We start from the raw sequence: 26915 nt of genomic DNA, 5'->3' as shown, positions 1-26915 counted from the left end.
TTTGTGCATTTATGTGTTTAATTTTCTTGAGCAAGTTTTTTAATCTCTTTGGGCCTAATATTTTCTCTGTGAAAGTGAGATGATAGGAAGTACTCAACACTACATGGATAACGCAAGGATTAACTTATGTTGTGAGTGTTTCTAGCTTAGTGCTTGGCCTATCATAGGCACTCTAGTAAAGAAATGTTTGTTGATGTGAAGTGTTTTGTAAAATATAAAACATTATGGAAATATAAAACTGTACTTATGTACATTATGAACGTTCTAAAGTGGCTTAGGATAGCAATTCTTTTCCTGAGGCCTAGCTCACATGGAAATCTACAGATTTTCTAGTGATCTTCCTTTTTTTTGGTAGAAAGGAAAGGGTTTTTCGGATATTGTTTCTGTATCTTGGAATAGCAAGATTTAGCATGTCAGTTTACACCAAAATTGGGCTTATGTTTCTTTCGTTGTTCTGCTGATATCTCCATGATGTTGGTTTGGAGGTATCAAATTCCAGACATTATGTAGATGGGACTTAAAATTTGGAAAGAACAAACCTCTCTTTTTCTCACAATCCTGTAGGCAGGATGTAGCCAATCAGATGTGCACCAAGACCAAGGAAGAGTGTGAAAAACACTATATGAAGCATTTCATCAATAACCCTCTGTTTGCATCTACCCTCCTGAACCTGAAGCAAGCAGAGGAGGCAAAAACTGCTGATACAGCCATTCCATTTCTGTGTAAGTGCCTCCCGGTATCGGTAAGAGATACTTAGCTCACCTTGGGCCCTGTTGCAGTAGCAGATAAATAGTGGTTTGGGCAAGTAAAGAGCTTATGGAAGATGGGAGGAGTTGGCATGGCAGTTCCTAAGAGTCAAGGCTATAATGGGCTAAGGAGGGACTGGAGTTCTATACTGGAAATCATGGTGCCCAGATCTGCAGTGGTGTCCCACCCACTCTAAGGGTTGTGAATATTCAGTCAACATTAATGCTTCTTGGAGATGAGATGTCCAAAATGAACCAATCTTCCAAGCTTTGGAGGGTTTATGATTATAGATATTAGTTACTTAGGAGAGTCCAGTATTGAACTCATTATTAATCATCCCAGTGTTAAGTCCAAGAAGTAATGTCTTATTTACTTCATTTAGTTGTGGTAGTAATAGCTAATTAAAAAAAAAAAATCTCATGTGGCTAAGGGACTCATGGGTCTTCTAACAAAACATAACTAAACCTGTGTTGAATTATAAATGGACATCCTTCCTAAATGGCTCCCAGAGCACAAGTAATAAGATCTGAATGTTTCTTCACCACCACCATGACCCCCCACCCCTTTCCTCATACTCTAGAAATGGTTTCATAGCTGACTGACTCAAAGCCTGATGATACCTATTTGGAAAACACTTTGGATGTTAGCATTTTGTTCTCAAATCCATTAGATCATTTGTTCCTCATAGGAACCCAGTGAGATAGCAGAGCAAGTGCTTTTGTTTTATACATGAAAAAACTGAGATTCAGAAAGGTTAAATTTGTGCCTCATGGGACTAGCAGATAGAACTGGGACCCAACTCCAACTTACTTCCAAATCCTGTGGGGGTTTTTTGCTTCCCAGTTGGGTGAGATTTGTAAATTGAAATTGTTCTTGAAGGGTAAGGGAGCTGAAGCAGACAGGATAAATAACTTTTGTTCTATAATATAAAAGAAAAGATCCTTGGTTTTCTCTTACGTTAAGCAAGTACAGATCAGAGGGAATTCCCCATTTTATTTAGAGAATTCCCTAAGTCTTAGTTTCCTTTTTAAGGAATCAGTCTGTTTCCATTATACTTTATCTTTATCACTTTTCCATTTATAAAAATCTTTTGAATTTTATTTATTCTCTCAGACACTGTTTTTCTCCAAACAAAAAAATTTCAGAGTGTAAATGAAGACTATTTCTGTGTCACATTTTCATGCCAATACTTTATTAAGTAACTAAGAAAACCTAAATTCTTCCAGCTACAGATGACCCTCCCCGACCTACCTTTGACTCCTTGCTTTCTCGGGACATGGCAGGGTACATGCCAGCTCGAGCAGATTTCATCGAGGTAGGAGAAACTTGTTTTCGTTTTGCATGAGGCGTATATCTCTTCCCTACAGGTTCCATACCAGTGAAAAAGAGATTTTTGAAGCACTGTAATTTGTAGGGCCTTAGGCAGCCATTTTCTTCCATTTGAGTACCTTTTCTCATTTGTAAACATGTTCACATGTAAAATGTAAAAGTTCTTCAGACCAAAAACCTATTTCTTAGGTTGCAGGGTGTTGGCTCACCCTTCCTTAATAGGTATTGGGTTCCTGGTTCTCATTCCACCCTTAGGGGGTTTCAAAGTTGTGCAGGATCAAGGGTTGGCACACTTTTTCTTTTAAGGACCAGATAGTAAATACTTTCTGCAGACCACAAAGTCTCTCTTGTAACTAAACTTTGCCATTATTGTGTAAAAGTGGCATAAATAATATGTAAACAAACAAACATGCCTATACTCCAATATAGCTTTATTTACAAAAACAGGCAGTGGGTTGAATTTGGTCCAGAGGCTACAGTGGGCTGACCTCTGTTTTGTATTCACAAGTGTATAAAGAATGATGAATGTAGATAAAAACTTTATGTTACTTGTTCACCCATGGAGTTAAAAGCCATGTGAAAGTAATTACAAGTCTCTTGATTTATCATCTGAGCCACAGTTACAGTGCTGCTGGAGATAATTTGAAAGTTTAGCAAACTACAAATAATTTTGCTAGCCCTACCCAGGTTAGCATTTTGTTTATGGCAGCTGTTACTGTAGAGCTACCCCATAAATACTGCTCCTACAAATTGTACTCATTGAGTAGAATATAAACATCTACCCATTAAACTATGTAAGCAATATTATCAAATAAATAGAGCCTTCAGAAGGTAGTAAAAAGGTAAATGAATTAATGCAGATAATTTTCTTATCTAAATACTTGATGACACATTCAGAGTTTAGATTTTATGAACAGACTACTTTTAATTTTTAGTGTACTAGGTTTGGCTTTATTCTTGGATTCATAACTTTCTCATATTTTTGCTGTCTCTACTGCCTGAAAGTCTCAAGATTTTTCCCATGACTTCCTATTTCTTATAGTAGTATCCTAACCTTGTATTCCATTCAGTCTTTTTTTTTTTTTTAATATATATTTTTTATTTTAGAAAGAGAGCATGAGCAGGGAGAGGGGTAGAGGGAGGGAGAGAGAGAATCCCAAGCAGGCTCCATGCTCAGCACAGAGCCCAATGCAGGTCTTGATCCCACAACCCCGGGATCATGATCTGAGCCGAAATCAAGAGTTGGATGTTCAACCGACTGAGCCACCCAGGCGCCCCTCCATTCAGTGCTTTTTAACAAGTGTTTATTTATTTTCTGTTTGCTTCTAAAGCATGGCTACTGTGAAGCCATTACTCAGTGCTGATGGGTTTGGGGTGGGAATTTTTTTTCCCCAAACAGGAGTTTGACAATTATGCAGAATGGGACTTGAGAGACATCGATTTTGTTGAAGATGACTCGGACATTTTACATGGTAACATTTTATTTTAGCAAATATTTTTATTGATTGTAAAGTACATGGTGACACTGTGTTGTGTTGGTGCTAGGAATATAAGGATGAATAAAACATGTTCCCTGCCCTTATGGGAGTCAAAATCTGGTGGTTAAGTTGCTAAATTTATCCTGTTGTTGTTTTTTGACCTCAATAAAAAAGATCATTTGTGATAATGATGAGAGTATCATGTAATGATAGCTGGTTCCCAGTCTTGGACTGTGTGATCTTTCTTTTGACTGAGGCGAACCTACACTGAGGTTGAATGGCTCTCACTGCCCCCTTAGAAGGAAAGGAATCAGTGTGAACACCTTGGGACTTCAGTAGCAACTGATGGTGCTAGATGCTCGCTGTAAATGTGTTACCCCAAATTTCCCATAGCAGAGAAAAAGAATGGAATTTCCTTGAGGTTTTTTAGACCAAGATTGGGAATTTCTTGTTTCTCAGAATTGTTGAATTTTTAGCACTTCTGAATTCTCATCTAAGATTAGTCAGTCTAAGGATTTATGTCAATTCTTTTGTTAAAATGTTAGTACTTAATGCCAACAGCGCTCTTAAAAGTGATGGTTAGACTTTCATTGAATCTCTTTTTTTTTCCTCTTTCCATGTACATTGAACTATATATTTAAAATAATCCCCAATCTTCTTTCATTTTGTTCCAGAATTATGTGGTACAGTAGGTGAATAATGCTTCCTTGGATTCTGTATTTCCCAAACAGCATCTTCGTTGTTTCTCTCTCTCTTTTTTTTTTTAAGACTTTTTAATGTTTATTAATTTTTGAGAGAGAGAGAGAAAGAACATAAGCAGGGGAAGGGCAGAGAGAGAGGGAGACACAGAATCTGAAGCAAGCTCCAAGCTCCAAGCTGTCAGCACAGAGCCCAACACTGGGCTCAAACTCCTGAACTGGGAGATCATGACCTGAGCCAAAGTTGGATGCTTAACCAACTGAGCCATGCAGGTGCCCCCATTGTTTCTCTTAAATCTGTATCCCAGGCAGTAAAGGCAAGTAGAATCCTTGTTGACTTGTAAATCAGGTTTTAATGATGCATTAACTGGGACTCTGTCACTAGAAAGGGAATTTCATTCTTCTCTCCATAGAAGAACTATTTAGGTATTTGTTACACCAGAGCTGGGACCAGAAAGAGTCTTCATAAAAATTTTATGTTCAGGATTTGCTGTCTACATATTTCTTAAGCTGTTCTCTTCTCAAAATTTCATTCGTCCCCTTTTCTCCCACACAACTTTAAGGAAAGTTGAAGTGATATGGATGGAACTAAAAGAGGAAAGCTTGAAAGCAAACCACTTGAGTGTTCACTAGATGATGACACAGTATTTGTTCAGTCTTCCATGTCAGCCTTCTTTTCAAGCCTAGTAACTCGTGTGATGGTCTTTCTCACCTCATCTGGTGTCTCTTTGAACACAATGTGCAAATTGCCGTTCAGTATTTCTAATACATACCAGTTTTCATTAATTGTATTGTTTCCTGGCTTGTATCTTTCTTATTCTTAATGCAAAAACAAAAAACAAAAAAGCTACATAAACATCAGCCTTTGAGGTACTATTCAAAAATACCTGCTTTTGTAAGTCAGAATTTTTTATGCCAATAATGGCTCACCTATGTCAAAGATTTGCCAAGTCACTTCTCCAAGGTCTTCAAATTCTTTAGCTTGAACATTATCAAGAAAACGGTAGTAATGGTTGGTATTTAATTTCACTCTTCATTCTTTGTAGAAGCAAGATTTGCAGTTTCTTCTGGTGCTTTTGTGGTTCTTTCTGTAATTAGTGGGGGCAACAGGAAAAAATCAGAAAGAAGCTATTGATTAGCAATTCTTATTTCAGTTAGCATTTCAGACCTATAACATACTTGATTTGTGTTCTTCCTACAATTTCTACAGCCTTGTAAGTCATTTGATTCTAGTTAATTTGAATTAGAATCGAAACATCAGTTACTGATTGTTACATATAAAGCAGCTGTAACACAATGTAAATAATAATCCCTGCCTCCTTTTTCCCTCTGCCTAGTAGGGAACTATAAGATGTTGAGATGGGTGGTTTTTTTTTTTTTTTCTTAAGTTTATTTACATATTTTAAGAAAGAGAAAGCACAAGCAGGGGAGGAGGAGGAAGAGGAGGAGGAGGAGAGAGAGAGAGAGAGAGAAAGAGAGAGAGAGAGAATCCCCAGCAGGCTCAGTGCTGTCAGCACAGAGCCTGACACAGGGCTCAAACTCACCAACCATGAGATCATGACCTGAGCCAAGATCAAGAGTTGGATGCTTGACTGACTGAGTCACACAGGTGCCCCTAGATGGGTGCTTTTTAAAAGATGTTAACATTTGAAAGAAGTTTGGCAGTGCTTGAGATCTGAGAGATGACATGCTGGTACCACAAAAGAATGCTTTGCTTATGGCTCTAGAGTTCTTATATTCTCTCCTCTGGCAGCGTGACCCTCTGTCCAGTGTGACATTTGTATGGTCCCTGAGCTGAATGCTTTCTCCCAGAACACTCCATGAAGGGGAGGGACTGGAGCCTACAAACACTCAAGAAGGAACAAGAAGGAGCTTTTTAAGCGTACTTAGAACAGAGAGAGGGGCACATATTTTGTGCAGTGATTCTACCTCAGGCTTGCTTCTGAGTCACTGTGATCTTGGGCAAGTCCTTGCAATCTTGCTTGCTGTTTCTTTGTGTCCACTGCCTGTAAAGAAGGGGTAACACTGATTAGTCAGAGTGTGAATGTCTCCAATGAAAGATGGCACATAATTGAGATTGGTATTATTACCATTCCATTACACCATTATATTTTCAATATTACTGAGCATTAATAACATTCCTTTTATGTTCCCTCACTTACATAACTACTGCAAGGAAACAGACTGGCTAGGTTTTATATTCTTTGCCAGAGCTGATGCCACCAAGCCCTTTTCATCACCCAAAGACTTTTGCTATGATTCATGGAATTTGTCTAATATGATGGGTTTGAATGGTCCATTATAGAGGCCTGGGACACAATGGAGGTTAATTGCATTCCAGCCATACCAGAAGGCTGGGCCTGGAGAGGATACTGCAGGTGAAGCAGTGTCTAAGGAAGAAAATAAGGAAGTTCTGGGATCCCTAAATGACACCATCATATATTTTACTGAAATAAGCAGAAATTATTGGTTCAGAAAGAGAGATGCAGAAGACATAACTTGGCACTCTACTGTATCATGGTACGTTTGGGATCTCAGTGCAGATGACACAGTATTGTACCTTTTCTCTGGGAGGCCATCTCCCCCTAGTCTGCTTTCATTTGGGAAAATATCTCCTAGGTTTATGGATTCCCCTTTCCCAGGGCTTCACAGGCTCTAAAATCCTGAGTGCAGCATCTTCTAATTGCTGTCCCATAACCTAGGCAAGCAACAGGCGTTATGAGCTCCTTGCTATGTGTTGGGTTGGTGTTTTCACTGCTTCATAGGGTTGCCCATTAGGACAGTTTACACTCCCTCTTTTTGGAAAGCTAATTTCAGCAAAATTTCTTGACTAAGCATGGATACTCCCCTGCCTCCCCCCCCCCCCCCCCTTAACTTCTTTGGCTCATATCATCAGCCTTTAGATCCCTTAATGGTTTGTAGATCAGAGGTCCAGCCTTGTCACTACATATTACTTACTTACCTACTGGCAGTGCCCTTTCCTTTAAAGGCATGTAAAGCATGTAAAGTTTTGTGATATTTTAGACATAAATGCTACTACTAATGATAGCTATTACATATAGCCCTTACTGTTTGCCATGCTAAACCTTTCACACATGTGACCTCATTTGGTCCTAGCAAAACTCTGTGAGTTCAGTATCATCATCATCATCATCTCCATTTTATAGATGAGGAAATTAAAGAATGGAAATATCAAGTAACTTGCCTAAGGTCATTTAGCCTGCCAGTGGCAGAGCCATCTCCAGAGCCTATGTTCTTAATACTGTTCTATACTTATTGTCTTTACAACCTTGCATTTTTGTTGCTGGATTTTTGTGTGTTTGTGTTTGTGAGATGTCACATTTGTTATAGCTTCACCACATTGCTCAGAAGTAGGGGTGGGTATTTTCTCATTTTACATTCAGGAAAGTGCACAAAGGACTTTAAGTAACTTGCCTAGGCTTCCTAGTTCCTGACTTTAACAATTAGGTCACATAGTCTTCCTTCCCTCCCAGAATTAATTGTGTACATCTTGACCACAAGCTTTTGGGAAAGATGACTTTTAAAAAGCTTTGCTTCTGGGGAATACCTGAGTCACAGGTTTGTGCACAGGATTTTGATTGGCTTTGTTGCAGTTAAGGCCTCTGAGTTGGTTTTCTTGCCAAGCAAGCAGTAAGTGCCTTCTGTCAGGAAAACAGAGACATGTTGCCAGCTATTTTGAACAATGTTAGAAATACACTGCAGTGGGAAGGAACTGCCTCTGACTTCTGCCCACTTCTTGAAATATTTTAAGGCTAGCCGTTTGGAAACTTTGTTATCAGTCCCCATTGTAATCACAGGGAGACAGTTCTTATCCCAAAGCTGAGATTTCAGGAGTGAATAGGTTAGGGGTGGTTTGGGTTTGTTTGTTTTTAATGATCTCTGGTTCTTTGCCCACTTTGCTGGAACTACCAGCCACTTTAAGTAGAATGTGAACCAAGTGATTCTCATTCTTTCATTGTCTGCCTTCTCATTTCTGTCTGCCTGCTGTGCTGTGGTCCTCCCTGGGTTATTCATGTAGTTGAGATTTTCTAATCAGTTGCTGCTATCTGGGTGCTTTATAAAGAAAAGAGACAGCTTCAAATATGCATTTTCCTCTGGGAGAATTCCAGTTCTCCATTTGTTTCTGTGTGTGCCTTTCCTTCCCTTTGTTCTCCAGAACCAGTTGCACAGTTCAAACTGCTGAAATGATCCAGCAGTGAAACCAATCATCAGTACTTATAGATTTTTTTTTTGGTAACATAGTCTCTTTGTTTTTTTCCTGTTTTTTGGGGTTTTGTTTTTTTTTAAGTAGGCTCCACCAAAGTGGGGCTTGAACTCATGACCCTGAATCAAGACCTGAGCTGAGATTAAGAGTTGGATACTTAACCGACTGAGCCACCCAAGCACCCCTTTTTCCTGTTTTAATTAAGTCATTCCCACCCAAGTCTCAGGAAACAATGTGATAAGATGTTAACATCTTAGAAAAATTACAGAAATGTGTTTTCAGAATTACCAATAATTTCACTGAACCTTCAAGTCATGTTTTTCCTATTGAAGTCATCTTGTTATTAGATAGATAAATGAGATAAGATATACAAAGAGCTTGGAACATGATAAATACTCAGGGTGTGTTAGCTGTTTACTTAGTTTTTTGTGTTGTTGTTGTTTTTGGTATCTCTTTCTGCCTTGAACTGTTGACTACGTAATTCCATTTCTCATATGAAAAAGAGAGTCCGATATAAAACCTGTGTTTGGTTAGAGACATACCTTCTCCCTGATCCTACCTGCCTATTCCACCACACAGGCATGTAAAGTGCATCTCCACCAGCATAGCAGTCTGGAGCCTATCATTCTACAGCAGTGTGTTAGAAAGCATTGGCAGTATATGGGGTATTTCATGGTACTTGGGCTTTTATATGGAACAGCCCTATAAATCAAGAATTCACTTATAGAGAGAGTCTTGCCTAAAAATAAAAAAAAAAAAGGTGTTTTTTTTTTTTTTTAAGTTTATTTATTTATTTTTAGAGAGAGCACAGGAGGGACAAAGAGGGAGAGAGAGAATCTCAAGCAGGCTCCATGCTGTCAGCACAGAGCCCACTGTGGGGCTCGAACTCAGGAACCGTGAGATCATGACTTGAGCCGAAATCAAGAGTCAGATGTTCGACCAACTGAACCGCCCAGGTGCCCCTACCTAAAAAAAAATTGAAAACCATTGCCTTAAATCTTGATTCTGATATTATTGATTTTTTTTAATTGTGGGCAGTTGTAAGGAAAAATAAAGGAGTGTTGTTTAATTTTTGAACTTACTAGAAATGAACAAAAAATCCATAGTAGTTAATACTTATTTCTTTATACATAAACTTTAAAAAATGATGCATCCACTCACCTCTTCACATCACCCAGCTAGAACTTATGTTATTTTTATCTCAGACTCAAGGCAGAATGGCCTATATAAAATATTCCTTGTCATTTCCCAGTGATTGAAGTTACCTACATATATAGTACCTTTGCCCATAGATTAGATTTTGTTAGATTTTGGTATTTCTTCCTTCTAATCTGAGACTATCTTGAGGGCAGGTAGCAGTGGGATACACAGTAATGAGTCAGGATGGAGTATCCAGAATTTATTTCTATTATCTTATCCAGGGATACCGTATTGACAGTGCATTAGAATTGTACATTGTTCAACTTTTATTGCTTTTACTGGCGAAAGAAATTGATGATTCTAATGAGCCATTGTGTACTGTTTTACTTGATTGGTTCCATTTTTTTTCCTGCCTGAAAATCTAGTTTCAAGGAAGCAGAAGTGGGTTTCAGACTGTTCATGGAGGTACCCTCAGGGACTACTACTGGGAAAGGTAGCTGGAGATAGAATGGGAGAAGAGGTTCAACTACAGTAGATCTAACTTGTCTGTTCCAAATAGGAACATATTTGAAAATAAGGTTTAAAAGTTACTCTAGGATAACATGTAAATCTGTGTTGATTCATTGCCCCCATAGGGTAAACTTGAATTTGTATCACACATCCTTCTGATGAGCAATGATATTCTATTACCTTTTTTGTTTATCAGTATTACAGAGGCTCTAGGCTCTATTTTGGAATGAAGCTCACTATCCTGGAAGATGTGATTGTCGTATCTTCTAAATCCTTTGCTGTGAGACTTGGTGTGTTAAGAATTATACTACCTGACCTTTGAATAGCATATTTTATTTTTCAAAGGACACATGTCAGGTCATTATGTTTGCTCTAGAGCCTCTTTCTTCTGTGAATACATTCAGTAATTAAAATAAAACCCACCAAACTCTCAACTTACACAAATTCTAAGGAGATAACAAGTTAACAACTTGTTAAGATAGTTCCAGAATCTACTAAAATCATTAAATTTTAAGTTTCCTTCAGAATCGTAGATTATGGATAAGAAGAATTGTTTAATATAGCATAGTGCTAAGTTAAGTAGTCTTCATATTTTCTTCTAGAGCTGTTAATGGTTGGTCTTTATTTCTTAACTTTAGAGGGTCTTCAGATTATACACTTGTGGGACTTTTTACTTCTGAGTGTTTTTTTAACACATATTTCATTGTTAGATAAGCCAGATTTAGAATTTCGGACTAACACAGAGAAAGTAAACATGTTGGGCGGTTTCAGTGTCTTTCCTACTCGAGGCCTTAGAACCAGACTGTCTGGGTTTGGATACCTGCTCTGCACTTAGCAGCTGTGTGATCTAGGGCAGATTGTTTTGCGTGCATGGTATATAGGGCATATAAGGGAATGGTAGGACATGAGACTGGGAAAATAGGCAGATTCAAGACAGTAAGAGGTTTTATATAATATGCGAGGGTTTGAACTCCAGTGAGTAGATGGGAAGCCACTGAAAAATTATCAACAAGGAAAATACACCTGCGGATTATGCTTAAAAACATTACCCTGAAGGTAATTGAAGGGTAAATGAAGGGTGAATTGAAGGGTAAATGAGGGGTTGAATTAGAATAAGGTAGGAATGGAGTTATTAAAAGAGTACATGAAGTGATCTAGGGGACACAAGATGGCTAAGCTAAAGAATAGGATTAGGGACAAATAGGAAGAGAGAAATTTGAGAGACTGAAGCATTCAGAATAGATAAGACTCACTGACTAGATATGGAGAGACAGGAGGGAGAGTCCCATTGATTTCTGTCTTGGACAGCAGAGTTTGGGGAAGAGGTAGAGTATAAGTTTGTAACTGAAGACATGTGAGTAGAGATATCCAGATAGGGTCTGGAGCTTAAAATAAATATCTGAGTGTGAGATTATATTTTTGATGGTACCCAGAACCATAGGAGTGGCTGAGTTTATAGGAATAAGGCAAGGGGTGAAAAGAAAGATGAGAACAGAACCCTGAAGAACTCTGAACATGGAAAAATTGGCTGGGGAAAGAGAGAACCAGAACTATTATATTGAGGAAACCTTTTGCTGTCTGTTTTCTCCTAATTCCCCATGTCCTTAACATGAGACTAAAGCCAGGAAAGGATTGGAACATGGGTGGCAAAGCAGGCCATAGCTTTGGGGTTGTTAGGCTATTTAGTGGAACTTTTTAGTACTGAATGCAAAACCATCCCGTAAATAGTTGTTGCTCCCCAACTCAAAACTGCTACTCTGGGAAAATGTCTCTCCTATACAATATTTACATCAGTCTTGTTTTGACATTGTCTACTGAACTTGTGCCTGTGAGGTCATAACTCCAGTCAGTATTCATTTTTATGGCTATTCTAATAGATGCAATGTCTAGCCTGTGTGTCACCAAAGTTCAGACTCCTGTTATATTAAAGCTAGTAATATACCTGACAAGGCATGGCCAAAAGAGGTATTCAGTAAAAAGTACAAGTTGTCATCTGTAGGATATGCCGTATAAGATGTGTACACAGGAAAAAAAGAACTTCACTGTAAATTACTGATAAATTCAGTATCCTAGGACATTTTTGTTTCCAAGAGACAAATTTCCTAGACCAGTGTGTGTGGAATAGTAAGCAATATGACGTTCAAAGTTTAGGACAGTTTGGGTAAAAGACTTATTTTTGTCTTGGCTTTATATCTATGTGTATGTCTGTTTGTTTATAGCTCTGAAGATGGCTGTAGTAGATATCTATCATTCCAGGTTAAAGGAGAGACAAAGGCGAAAAAAGTAAGTACAGAAAACCATCCTGCCTTCTTTCAGGTATGGAGTATTGAATACCACATATAGCCCATAAGAACATTCTACCTGTGACTCATCTTGTCACCTTGAGGAAGACACTGATATTCCTTGATCCTTAATTTTTCCATCTGTCAAATGGAGGTAATAATACTTGTCCTTTTTTTGCTTTTTTGCCTCCACCTTCCTTACCTTTTCTTGATGTTATGATGGTCATTGAATAATATGGGTACACTGTTTTTTTGTTTGTTTTGTGGGGGTTTTTTGTGTTTTTTTTTTTGGTTTTTTTTTGTTTTTTTTGAGAGACAGAGCAAGTAGGGGAGGGGCAGAAAGAAGGAAAGGGAGAGAATCCCAAGCAGGATCCACACTGTCAGCATGAAGCCTGATGTGGGGCTCAAACCCATGAACCGTGAGATCATGACCTGAGCCGAAACCAAGAGTCAGACACTTAACTGTCTGAGCCACCCAGGCACCCCTAATATGGGTACACTATTTTAAAGAAAACAGGAACAGTTAAATTCAAGTTGTTATCAAATTGTTATGCTTCTTTTAATGCTCTCATTTTTTTTAATGTTTATTTATTTATTTTGAGAGAGAGTGCAAACAGGGTATTGGGGCAGAAAGAGAGAGAGAGAGAGAGAGAGAGAGAGAGAGAGAGAGAGAGAATATGAATCCTAAGCAGGTTCCATGCTGTTAATGCAGAGCCCAGTACGGGGCTTGATATCACAAACCATGAGATCATGGCCTGAGCTGAAATGAAGAGTCAGACACTTACCCAACAGAGCCACCCAAGTGCTCCTTTAATGCTCCATTCTAATGGCTCATTTTTTTGAGAAGTCTTACTCAGGAGGATTTCAAAACAATTCTGAACAATTTTCAGACACTCTCAAGTTCTTCCTTCTCTTTGCAGCAGAACAAAAAGCATACATTCAGATTGAGAAATTAATAGATCCCAGACAATTTTAGCAGTTAGATTACAGAGACTTTTAACAATTCAGAGAAGGGTATGCAGAGGGTATGAGTGTGAATGCGTGTTGTCATGATGTTACAGAGTAGAAACACAGTGACATCACAACAACAAAAACAGGAATAGGACTTGGGAGGCACTCTTGAGGGACCAAGATGTGACCTAAAGTAAAGCTTATTCTCTGTGTGTTCTGAGAAGTGCTGAAGAAAATTATCCAATTGTTGTGAGAAGCTTCATTACTAGTTATAAATACGTGTGATAGGGCGCCTGGTGGCTCAGTCGGTTGGGCGGCCGACTACAGCTCAGGTCATGATCTCGCGGTCTGTGAGTTTGAGCCCCGCATCGGCCTCTGCTGACAGCTTAGAGCCTGGAGCCTGCTTCCTATTCTGTGTCTCCCTCTCTCTCTGGCCCTTCCCTGCTTGCTCTCTGTCTCTCTCTCTCAAAAATAGTAAACATTAAAAAAATAAATAAATACATGTGATATAAAATGAAAGGTTCCAGACACATGGTTTACTTAAATTCTGTTTTGCTTAAAACACATAATTCAAGCTCAACAGTACTGTAGAACTCAGTGGTTGAGGTTGCTGTTTGATCTTATGTTTTATGGAGACACTTCCATTAAACATGCATGATACTTATTTCAAATAGGTTTAAAGCATTATGTGAATGTACACATGTACGGTTATAAATGTTGAATGTATGATCATGGTGCCATTTTATGGTTTAGCTATTTCCCTTAAATGGCTATTCTCAATTACCAATTCCCTAAATTGAATAGTTTAATTCTTATCACATGGACACAGATTCCCTTCTGTTTCATGCCAAGTTACAGATGTGTTTTTCAGTATTTTTGAGTGTTCATTCATTCATCCAGCATATAGTTATTGAGAGTCTACCATGTCCAAGGAAAGGAAAAATATATGATGGTTGAAAGCCTAAAATTGTGTTAGCAGACTCACTGCCCTTCAGAAACTTGTGAGGAGTGACGTCTTTGAACCTCAATATTCCACCCCATAGTGTTTCAAATGCCTAGTAAAAGCTGCATGTGGAAGAAGTATTAAATGTGAAACTAATTATAATAAACATTATTGTGGTTTTCATCCTAGAATTATAAGAGACCATGGATTAATCAACCTTAGAAAGTTTCAGTGTAAGTATTAGCTGCTTTCTTTATTTTAAAATTTCTTCCAACATTATTGAACAGTTTTGAACAAATCATTTATGGCAGTAGTTCTTAATTCAACTTGCATATTAGCATCAATCCGGAGCCTTTTTTTTTTTTTTTAAGCAATCTTCACACTTAGCATGGGGCTTAATATGTGACCCCAAGATCAAGAGTCACATGACCTACTGACTGAGCCAGCCAGGCGCCCCAGCATATCATGTAGGAAGCTTTAAAAAATTCTCATGCCTGGGTATCAACTCAGACTATTTTTTAAATTTTTTTTTTTTTCAACGTTTTTTATTTATTTTTGGGACAGAGAGACAGAGCATGAACGGGGGAGGGGCAGAGAGAGAGGGAGGCACAGAATCGGAAACAGGCTCCAGGCTCCGAGCCATCAGCCCAGAGCCTGACGCGGGGCTCGAACTCACGGACCGCGAGATCGTGACCTGGCTGAAGTCGGACGCTTAACCGACTGCGCCACCCAGGCGCCCCTCAACTCACACTATTAATTCAGAATCTCTGAGGATTAGTGCTAGAACATTTTTTTTTTTTAAATATCTTTAAGGCAGTTCTGTTACATAGTGAGAGTTAAGAATCATTAATATCTGATCAACATTTATATGATAATTCCTTTTTTTTAAGTAGTATAGTAATTACAGCATGAATATTAATGGGTCATTTTCTGGAACTGGATAGGAACTATATGTTAAACACAACCGTGATCATAAGGTTGTTAAACATTTTTATGGAAAAAGTCAACCCGTATTGTGCATGGTAGTGGACACAGAAGACATTTAGCTCTGTATGATGGTGAGAATGAAACTATAATGATTTTTAAGTGAATGTTCACTTTGATGTTACTGTTTTAAATATTGAAGTTACCTAGGCTGAGCAGAAAGAGTCCCTGTACTTTTTCTTCTTCTACACTGCAGTTTGTTCAGCAAATAAGAATTATGATCTGATAATTACAACATTTTTATAGAAATGTTTATAATACTCATATGTATTCTTTTTTGTAAAAGTACCTGATGATTATTGTGCTTTGTATCCTAGTTGATAGAATTTTATAGGGCTTGACACTCTGTGCCATTATAGGGTGCAGGTCAGCCAGTCATGGGTTAAATGTTTTTGTGATCATAATGTGACATTTTTTTTCACTTTCTGTTACACTTTTTCAAGTGATTGTGGTGTTTTGAGGATGTCACTCTTAATAGTTAAGTAATAGGCTTATCTTTTATTATTAGATATTTAGTTTTTTAAATCATCATACATAATTCTCTGGTGCATTTGTGAATAAAGCTTTATATATATTTAGAATTTTTTAATGTTTATTTATTTTGAGAGAGAGAGTGAGTGAGGGAGGGTCAGGGAGAGAGAGAGAGAGAGACAGAGAGAGAATCCCAAACAGGCTCCCTGCTGTCAGCGCGGAGCCCAGTGCAGGGCTCGAGCTCACAAACCGTGAGATCATGATCTGAGCCAAAATCAAGAGTCGGAAGTTTAGGGGTGCCTGGGTGGCTCCGTCAGTTGGGTGTCTGACTTCGTCCCAGGTCATGATCTCACTGTCCATGAGTTCGAGCCCCATGTCAGGCTCTGTGCTGACAGCTCGGAGCCCGGAGCGTGCTTCGGATTCTGTGTCTCCCTCTCTCTCTGCCCCTCCCCCGCTCATGCTCTGTCTCTCTCTCTGTCAAAAATAAATAAACATTAAAAAAAAATTTTTTTTTAAGAGTCGGAAGTTTAATCGACAGAGCCACTCACGTGTCCCATAGAATTTTTTTAAGGTAGATTCCCAGAAGTGGAGTTAGTAGGTCAAAGAATATGATCATTAAAAATGCTTGACATGTGCTGCCAGATTGCTTTCCAAAAAATGGTTGTATCAATTTATATTCCTTGCCTGTTTAACCTCATTGAGAACTGTGGGTTTGCAAAAATAACTCACAATCAGATTTCCATTGCCCTTTTTATAGACAATAATTGGTCATATTCTTGTAGCTACAGTAGTGGGTTCCTGTGTCTGAATGCCTGGGTTTTCAATAGCAGGTTAATAGGATTTTGACCTTTACTCATAGTAGAACTTGACTCATGTAAATTCTGTTCTCAGCTGGTAAACACAGGTCAGTTTAGCTTGATTATTCTTTTAACTGTACGTGTAGAGCTGAGAGGAGGCTCTGTTGCTTCTGAGAAAAAAGCAGCATGTGCAATGTGATTTCAGAGTTTTCAACTACCATTATAGTGAGTGTATGTGACCTTCATATCGTAGGCAGAGGGTTTTTCCATCAAATTTAAAATTTTTACTCCAAATTTTTCTGTACTATCCCTGCAGGGTTTTTTTTTTGCTTTTGGTTTTGGGAGTTTTTTGGTAGTGAAAATAATCTGTGGCTGCCCATCAAATCAGCACCTGGAATTTGTGGATAAGAGTGTCTCCTATAAGGGAAGAGATGGAGCTGAAAAGAGACTCAATTTCAATAACGATCTTAACTGAAAGCCTGTATCTATAGTGGAAAAGTACGCAGAATTAGTTTAGTTACTGATCAGCTCATCTAATCAGTAGTTACTAATTCATCTAATCACCTGGTTTTGGTGTAGTTCTTCTGATGGAAATGACCAAGTAGCAGTTCCTGGCACTTCCAACCTACCACTTAATTGTTCGTAGGTTTTACTCCCCATCCTCTTCACTGATACTTCTTTTTATTAGAAATTTGGTCATTAGTGATCCTCAGAGATAACTACCTGAGGATCAGGAACCTGTATACACAGGATGCTATGACCATTTACTTGGATGATAATTCTCAAAATATAACTTCATTAGAAAGAGAGCACACATTTTTTCTAGGCTAACCTACCTCTTCTACATGCACTTCCCTTGTTTTCCTGTGGTAGTTCATACCAAAATTCTGCCCAACATTGTTCCTAAGAATGCATGATCTGCCTTTAATTGTCTTTCCCATTACTGCCAGCAGTCCCTGCCCCTGTACAGATTAACAGACTGAGGTGCGGAGGTCACCTGGGTGCTCAGTAATGCAGATGACCTTCAATTCTCCAGTGATAACCGCATCCCTGTGTGATAGTCACTGTGATGCTGTTATCATTATGATTAATGTTTTGCATTCTTGGCTTTCCTGTTTGCTTCCTGTCATGGGTAAATTAGTCATGTGAGGTTAGGCATAGTATCCTTCCATTTGACTTCTAGTAAAAGAAACACAGACTCTAACTTAGAGATTTTTATATTCTCTATGGCATGGTTGTGTTTTATTTTCTCTGTAGTAATGGAACGGCGGTATCCCAAGGAAGTCCAAGACCTTTATGAAACAATGAGGCGATTTGCAAGGATAGTGGGGCCAGTGGAACATGACAAGTTCATTGAAAGCCATGCATGTAGGTGCTTTTTGAACTTTGTGCAAGTATTTGTGTGTTTGTGTATGTGTGTGTTTATATAAATAGAGATAATGGTATGTTTTAGGTGAAGTTCTATGAATAAATAATAAATAAATGAATATTTTTATCTTTTCTTCCCCTTTATTACCTTGAAATGACTTGGGGGTGGGACAAAAGAGGTTAAAAGCCTGGAAGCTTTTTTTTTTCCCCAGATAAACAGTAGTTTTATAGTCTCTCCCCTGACTTTTTATTATGGGAGTTTTCAAATATATATAAAAGTAGGTCTGACAGTGTAATGAACCTCCATGTATCCATCACTCAGCTTTAGCAATTAACACATCCAGTTTCATTTCTATTACCCCCTCTTCTCCCGTGCTCAACTGGATTATTTTGAAGCAAATCCAAGACATCATATCATTTTATTCATAAATACGTTAGCATTAAGAGTAGTTTTTAAAATGGGGACAAGATTTGGATGACTCATGGAGGTAGTACTTCCATCATTCTCTCTCTCTTTTTTAATGTATTTATTTTTAATGTTTATTTGGTCTTGAGAGAGAGAGAGAGAGAGACAGAGCATGAGCAGGGGAGGGTCAGAGAGAGAGGGAGACACACAACCCGAAGTAGGCTCCAGGCTCTGAGCTGTCAGCACAGAGCCCAGTGCGGGGCTCGAACCCGTAAGCTATAAGATCATGACCTGAGCTGAAGTCTGATGCTTAACCGACTGAACCACCCAGGTACCCCTCCCCTCCCCCCTCTTTCCCTTTTTTAATTAAAAACAATATTTTTTTTATTTCCTTAAGTAATCTCTGTGCCCAACATGGGGCTCGAACTCACAACCCTGAGCTCAAGAGTGTCATGCTCTACCGACCAAGCCAACCCAGTACTTCCATCATTCTCTTGCCTATCTTTCTGAGAGACCTTTGCCCAGTTACTATTTGATTTTTCACTATAAAAAAATTGAAGTTGTTAAGGCAGTAAGGCCTACACTTTAAAATAATCTGGACTGGGCAGCTTAGTCTGTATGTTTCATTGTGAGATTTATGTATTTGACCCTCAAATTTAGGGAAAATGCTTTACCAAGACTCTTATCCTGTTCTCATCATGCAATTATTTGTTGCATGGCATTATAGGCATTTATCTGAGCCTGGGTGGTTGTCCTCATCAAACACCCTGTTTGGTTGGCATTCTTTGTGTGGTTTGCACTAGGTGACTGATCCTTTACTTCCTGTCCCAGTTTGTGCCATCCCTGGTTCATGTGTCACTCCAAAGAGCTACACCCCATGAATTGTCTGGGCTCTTCCTTCATCCTCTGTTTCAAAGCACCCAAATTTGAATGTTCTATCACATAATAACGCAAGCAATACAACCTGATCTGTCCACTCAGAGGAAGCAGAAATCTTTGGTTTATGGAAAACAATGCTCTTTTGTTCCTATAGGAGAAAAGCTGTAAAGAAGCTATCTGGGACTTGAGCACAGAGCTTTTGTCCTTTGCTTATAAAAGGGCCACATCAAGTAATAGCAGAGATAGCTTTTATAAAAGAATTTGGTTATTTGGATAGATAAATAGAGGATAAACAGAGCAAGGAAACTTAGTTGTTTAAAAAAATTAATTCGTTACTTCTGTAGCTAATGAATTCAGCCAGTTCATTGTACCACCTTCTGGGAGACGTTTCCAGCTGCTTTCTCCAGCTGGAGATGGTAGCCAAAAGATAGCTAGAGTAGGTTTTTCTGAGCTCTTGGGTAACATTTCTTTTTTTTTTTTAAGTTTATTTATTTATTTTGAGGGAGAGAGAGTGTGAGTAGGGGAGGGGAGAGAGAGAGGGAGAGGGAATCCCAAGCAGGCTCCACACTGTCAGCACAGAGCCTGATATGGAGCTCAAACTCATGAACCATGAGATCACGACCTGAGCTGAAATCAAGAGTTGGATGCTTAACCAACTGAGCCACCCAGGCACCCCTCTTGGGTAAAATTTCTAATGAAATGTCATCATTATATAGGATTTCCCAAATGTAATTGCCCAGTCTTTTATATAAGACAGAATTACTGAAAATACTCAAAAGCAGAAGTATTCCTCTTAATGTTGATTTTGGCTTTCCAATTTTTCTCCTTCATTCTTTTTGGGATAAACAGTGGAATTTGAACTCCGAAGGGAGATCAAGAGGCTCCAGGAATACAGAACAGCAGGCATTACCAATTTTTGTAGTAAGTATGCTTAAGTTACACATTATATCAGTGGGCAAGTGTCTTCTTAGAATTTTTTTTTTTTTTTTTTTTTTTTTTTTTGAGAAAAAGAGAGGGAAAGAAAGAGAATGTGAGTGGGGGAGGGGCAGAGAGAGAGAGGGAGAGTAAGAGAGAATGCCAAGCAGGCTCCATGTCCACTGCAGAGCCCAATGCAGGGCTCTATCTTACAACCATGAGATCATGACCTGAGCTGAAGTCAAGAGTCAGATGCTCAGCCAGCTAACCCACCCAGGTTTCCCTGCAAGTGTCTTCTAAACACATAAAGGAAGTCTCTGAGGCTTTGTGGATTTTTTTTTTTTTTTTTTTGGCTTTGTGAATTTTTTTAAAACAAGTTTTCCTTTTTTGAAATGAGTTTTTGATCTTTCCAGTAAAGTTTCATGTGTATAATCCTTATAAATACCCTTATATGGTTATCTCAGGTAAAATAAAAGTGACAACACAAAAGAGAGGTGCTGTTTTAGATGTGGGATTCTGCTATGGCCTCTAAGAAAAGGATTTTATATTCTGAATTTTAGCCTCAACCTTTTAAAATTTTGTGAATGCATGGTCTGATCATTTGTATTAACCAAGCTTCAAATGGTTCTACATGCTTGCATCCCAGTTCTTTGAGGTGGTAATAATACTTATATTAATAGCAGCCAACATCTTTCACCATGCACCAGGCCCTACACTATGATTCTTATAACAGACTTATGAGATCGGCACTGTTATTTCCATGTAATGAAGAAACAGATTTAAAGTGGTTAAAGATGGGAATGCAAGCTGGTGCAGCCACTCTGGAAAACAGTATGGAAGTTCCTCAAAAAACTAAAAATAGAACTACCCTACAACCCAGCAATTTGCACTACTAGGCATTTATCCACGGGATACAGGTGTACTGTTTTGAAGGGACACATGCACCCCCATGTTTATAGCAGCACTATCAACGACAGCCAAAGTATGGAAAGAGCCCAAATGTCCATCGATGGATGAATGGATAAAGAAGATGTGGTGTGTGTGTATATATATATATATGTATGTATATACACATACATACAATGGAGTATTACTTGGCAATCAAAAAGAATGAAATCTTGCCATTTGCAACTACGTGGATGGAACTGGAGGGTATTATGCTAAGTGAAATTAGAGAAAGACAAATCATATGACTTCACTCATATGAGGACTTTAAGAAACAAAACAGATGAACATAAGGGGAGGGAAGAAAATAATATGAAAACGGGAGGGGGACAAAACAGAAGAGACTCATAAATATGGAGAACAAACGGGGTTACTGGAGGGGTTGTGGGAGGGGGGATGGTCTAAATGGGTAAGGGGCACAAAGGAATCTACTCCTGAAATCATTGTTGCACTATATGCTAACTAATTTGAATGTAAATTTTAAAAAATAAAAAATAATAAAATAATAAAGTGGTTAAAGAGGTAGTTGTAGTAGACCCAGGTCATAAGAGAAGGCAGTGGATTACAGTAGTTAAAAGCTTAAGGTCTAGACTTGGGCCAGTTGGGTTTGGATTCTGGCTCTCTTGTTTACCAGATTTGTAACTCTGTTTAGATTTCAGTTTTCCAAGTCTCTTAGAGCTAATAAGGTTAAATTAAAATAATGCATAAACACATAGCACAGTACCTGGCTCAAATGCTCAATAAATGGCAGTTTCTGTTGTTTTATTGGAAAGATCTTTAACATTCCCTCCTTCCTGTTGGTTGAAAGCTACTGCCCACTTCCCATAAGAAGTAGCCTTATTGGGTGTAAATTCAGCCTCGTGTAATGGTTCTTTATTTTTAACAACAGAAACCATTTCAAAATGGAATTTTATGTAGAGCCTAGTCTATAAATAAGATGAAAGTGAAACTACTTTGAATTCCGGTGGTACAGGTCATGTATGGAACCCAGGACCACCAGTATGTGGTGGTGTCTTTGCTCTTTACAGTAACCCCTGAAATATTTTCATGATATCCTGGGCTTTATGGAATATGGTTTGGAACTTTGGAATCTGTACAGCTTTTTTAACGTGTAGAAAACACCACACAGCTTTTGTTTGACAAGATGTACATAAGAGACACTGATACCAAGTTTTGATTACCCAATATTGATTGCCTCTGGGAAAGAAGGGAAAGAAATAGTGCTAATCAATGAGGACTTATTTTTATTTGTAATTTTAATTGGTTTTTAAAGCAGTATGCTTATATTGTGTAACTTCGGAAAACATATAGATAGAAAAAATACAACAGGATGCAAATATGATAGTATTTTAAGTTACTCTTTGGAAGTGGGATATATGAGTGACTCTTTCTTTCTTTGTACTTCTCTGTTTTGCAGGTTTTTGCCCCCATATTTCTCTTTCTTTTTTTCTTTAAGATTTTATTTTTAAGTAATCTCTACACCTGACATGGGGCTGGAACTTACAGCCCCAAGGTCAAGAGTTGCGTGTTCCACCGAGTGAGCCAGCCAGGTGCCCCTGCCCCCAAACTTCTTTCCATTTCTTTCCTTTCCTTTTCTTTTTCTTCTCTTTTCTTTTTTTCTTTTCTTCGCTTTTTTCTTTCCTTTCCTTTTATTTTCTTTTCCTTTTTTTAATGTTTATTTATTGATTTTGAGAGAGACAGAGTGTGAGTGGAGAAGGGACATAGAGAGAGACGCAGAATCCAAAGCAGGCTCAAGACTCTGAGCTGTCAGCACAGAGCCCAGTGTGGGACTCAAACCTATAAACCAAAAGATCATGACCTGAGCTAAAGTCAGACACTTAACCAGTTGAGCCACCCAGGCACCCCCCTGTCCACAGATTTCTTAAAGCTAGAAAAAGAATAAAAATATTAATCATTTCTTGTCAAAAAAGGGATTTCAAACTGAGGGAACTCACGTTGCCCTTAGAACAATAATTGTGGAAGCAGTTTTGCAAAGGAAACCAAATAAAGGCAAACTGCTTGCTGGTCAGTTTGGAAGCCCTTCAGTTAGTTCTGCATTGTCATTGCAATTATGTGTCATCTACACCTTCAGGTGCCAGAACCTATGATCACCTCAAGAAGACACGAGAGGAGGAGCGCCTTAAACGCACCATGCTCTCCGAAGTTCTCCAGTACATCCAGGACAGTAGTGCTTGCCAGCAGTGGCTCCGCCGGCAAGCTGACATGTGAGTAATTAGTCCAGGAAGAAGGAGCATCTTCTTGGATGCTTTGGCTTTTACTTGTAGTTTCAGACATTTCCATGGGTACCCCACCCACATGGCAGAAGAGTAATAATTGGGTAGCTAGAAAAACTCAGAAAATTTTAGCAGTCTATCTCAGAACTGTGGTACTGACTGTTTTGAGGAACATAGCTGCCCCCCCCTACTTTGCTACTTTGATCTTATTTTTAAAAATTAGAAAATTCCTCCATCCATGCCTCCTCTCTCCCCCATATCTACTGGAATGATTTCCATTGGTGAATCATGTCCTTGTCCTTTCCCTGTGATTGGTCTCCATTATGTTCCAGACTAAGAGGTCTTCTTAACAAATCCAAGTAATTTCTTACACCCCACGGAACAGATTTCCCTTAGTACAGTATTTTCCCTGTTTAGTATAGTAGGATATCCTGTAAAACAGTGAAGTCTGTCTCATTACATCCCTTTAAAGTAACCAACCTAATAAATGGCACCCAGCCCACATGGGCTTTTGGAAATTGCCGTCTTTGGTGTGACATTAGTTAAATTCCTCTTCTTTGTTCTAGTGATTCTGGCCTGAGCCCTTCTATTCCGATGGCTTCGAATTCAGGTAATTATTTTTCCAGGCTGGAGCAAGACTTGATTGTGAAGTTTTCATTCTAGGGATTCACCCAGTAGTCCCTTCCCCCTTTCTGTGAGCAGTGTGCTTAGGCAGAGGAATGGTAAGTGTTATCGCAGTTTGTAAACATTAGCAAGTTTCAGTCTTTTCAGGGTTTGAGTACAGAGACAAGGGAAGAAAGAGCTCCAGAGAGGTGTTTTCTTTATTTTACCAATGCTCATGAGCAGTTCATTTGCTGCAGTTGTACCTACCACAGCTTTTGAGATTTGTCCCACAGTGGGTAAATTAAAGGCTTTGTATCCTGAGCAGAAATTCAAGGATTTCTTAATAATTTGGAGACTTGAGGTATTTGTTTGTTATCTTTACCTCTTTGGGTGTGTCCTCTATTTTGGGGTTAGTTGACAGAGCAAGATTAAACCATATGATAATCTGGTAATCCTTTGTTCTTGGTAATCAGTGAATGGTAATTTGGAGTGGAATAAGTTCTAGACTTCTGATCCAAAATTGTGGTGTTTGTTTGCCAGTTCTCTTGGTGGTTATTCTCACCCATGCTCCATATGCTATATTTGCCACTTTCCCTTATTAGAGCACACAGACCATGCTACTGTGGAGCCTGAGCTGGTCAGAAAGATGATGCACCTGCACTTTTACCACGCTTGAAACAGTAGACCTTTGATCCCATTTAAAGTCTCTCAGGTTCAGGGTCTAGACCAGGCTCAGAGAAGGCTACTTTAGGAATACTTTTTAAAAAATTTATTCCTTTGTTTCAGGTGATTATTTCTTAATACTTAGAAAAGAGAGCCTTTTAGAGAGTAGTCAGGACAGCTGAATCCAACTTTTATTTTACAAATTTCATACTTCTAATCCTGTCCCCTGAATCTACATACAGAAATACAAACAGCAATAATGTGACACGATAATAACTAATAATTTGGCATTTGTGTTTTCTGAAGCATTTATTCTGTACTGATTTATTCTTTGTTGCTTCCAAGGCTGGTGTTAGCCTTTCTCACCCCCTATTTTAGGTTGAGGAGACCCCTTGCTCCTCTTCATGTTCTCAGTTGGTCCTAAGGCAGTGCAAAGTAGAAAGTCTGGATCATTAATTACAACCTAGCCTCTGGTAACTTTGTTGAGGTACTAAATGATTTTAGTCTCCCTTTTTTAGTGTTTAGGGTAAGTCTAGACCTGTTGGTTATGGAGAACCCCTTATCCCATTGTTGATCCTATAGAGAAGCCTGTTTTCTAGCAGAGCAGCCTATAACAGTCCCTCCTCTCTCTCCCCACCTCTTAAAAGTCAACACCAATAAAACTTTTCTTTTGCCTAACCCAGCCCATCTATCTCCCCACTAATCCCAAATATACATTCAAAACAAAACCAAAAACTTTTGTCCATCAAACTTCCCATCCTGAGCAGTGACCTCATACTTGGGTTTCTTTCCCCATGTGTGAGTTCACCTCAGCTTCTAGTTTGCCATATAATGGCTCATTGTTCCTCTGTGTGTATCTTTCAGGTAAACAGGACTACTTTGGAAGGAACAGATATTCCCTCACATAATAAATAAGAAGGGCCTTTTGCTGGCCTAACAGTCTGCCTTTGATCTGAAGGCAAATGGTACTTGGTTAATTACCATGTTTGCCTTGTACTCCTGGCAGAGTAGTGAGGATTAGGAAATGTCTCTCCTGCAGAGTTGTTATTTCCATTCATCAGCTGTCAAGTGAGGCAGCATATGACCTTTTTTAACTGGATAACATCTGGGCTTTAGATTTTAGAATCTCCTACTGGGTTAGGAAGAATAGTCATATTTGATGTTTAGGTATATGTAATTGTGTATTTTAGCAGAGCAAAGGGCATGTGAATTACCATTTATATTTTCAGGTGAACGTTGGGGTGCCTGTGTTGCACACCAGACTGAGGCTGGAGGTATTGGGGAGAGATTTCTTACAGCTGGACATAGTGATCTTGTACCTAAGTGGCCTGGCTGTAGTGGACTTTGCTACTTTACACTTGAGGAATTGGCACTCCTATAAAATATATACCTTTTTCTGTGTCTGTAGGTAGACGAAGTGCACCACCCTTGAACCTCACTGGCCTCCCTGGCACAGAGAAGCTGAATGAAAAAGAAAAGGAGGTAACAAAAAGAAGGGAGCTAAAGGAAAGAGAGTAGAGTTGATTATTCATTGAATTGTCATTAAAACACATTATAGGATCCAACCCGTTTGGCTCTGCTCATGTAACATACATGTATAGCTGTAGTCTGTCCTACAATTTAAAGAGCTGAAGAGCTAATCTCAGCAAGTTTCAGAGAATTCCTTTCCTTAGCACCCTACCATTCGAAGACCATATGATATATAAATCTAATCAATGCAGCCATCATTTATTGAGGATTACCATGTACCAGATACTTTACTAAGTGCTTCATGTGAATGAAATTAATTTTTTATAAATCTAAAATAACTCCTATATGAAAATGTTTATTTCCTATTAGAATGGTCACTTAGATAAGTCCTACACTTATTCAAATAATTGTCTCCATAGCATGTATATAAGCCGTAAAGAAAGGGCTGCATCATCATATATAATCACATACAAATTTTGATTAAAAATGCCATGTCCTACTTTTGTTTTCCACTATAATCATCAGACTCGTCTTCATATTACTTTTGGTTGTCTTAAAAATTTAAATCCAGCCTCAAAAGAGTCCTCCTCTAGTATTTTCAAAAAAAATGTGCACAGTGCTGAAGTCCATTCCAAAAGAGGAGTTCCTCTTTTGCTCCTCCTGTGCTCCTCTTCCAGTTCCCAAGATCAGTCTCCCCATCTGCCACTCCAGACAAGTGAGGAAGAGTCATGGAGTAGGTAGGGGCTGTTAGTCTTTTAATTTATCCCCCAGGAACAGTAAAGATTAGTTTGGGAGTAGACAGAAGTGTTTGTTATATTTAAGTATTGCTGAAGAAGGTCACAGGCCATTCTGAGTCAAGTATTGAATGGCCTGGGGT

General features: G+C 38.7%; 1 protein-coding gene across 6 annotated transcripts in view; it reads left to right on the top strand.

The window, feature by feature from the left end:
- The window catches only part of TADA2A (transcriptional adaptor 2A), a 52424-nt gene that overhangs the window by 24019 nt on the left and 1490 nt on the right, over nucleotides 1-26915 (top strand). For 3 of the 6 annotated variants that reach the window (XM_078437428.1, XM_078437430.2, XM_078437429.2), the window contains 10 exons: nucleotides 565-722; nucleotides 1974-2062; nucleotides 3476-3548; nucleotides 12347-12410; nucleotides 14493-14536; nucleotides 17813-17923; nucleotides 20058-20129; nucleotides 23161-23293; nucleotides 23869-23912; nucleotides 25977-26050. In XM_078437428.1, the coding sequence (XP_078293554.1) occupies nucleotides 565-722; nucleotides 1974-2062; nucleotides 3476-3548; nucleotides 12347-12410; nucleotides 14493-14536; nucleotides 17813-17923; nucleotides 20058-20129; nucleotides 23161-23293; nucleotides 23869-23912; nucleotides 25977-26050 (862 nt within the window). The remainder of the gene's footprint in view (nucleotides 1-564; nucleotides 723-1973; nucleotides 2063-3475; nucleotides 3549-12346; nucleotides 12411-14492; nucleotides 14537-17812; nucleotides 17924-20057; nucleotides 20130-23160; nucleotides 23294-23868; nucleotides 23913-25976; nucleotides 26051-26915) is intronic. The other 3 variants (XM_078437431.1, XM_078437432.1, XM_078437433.1) reach the window with 3 other exon arrangements.

Source organism: Panthera onca, chromosome E1 (genome assembly GCF_046562875.1).
Source record: "Panthera onca isolate mPanOnc1 chromosome E1, mPanOnc1 haplotype 2, whole genome shotgun sequence".
NCBI lineage: Eukaryota > Metazoa > Chordata > Mammalia > Carnivora > Felidae > Panthera > Panthera onca.
Note: the sequence above shows the minus strand (reverse complement) of the source record. Positions and strands in the feature narration are given on the sequence as shown.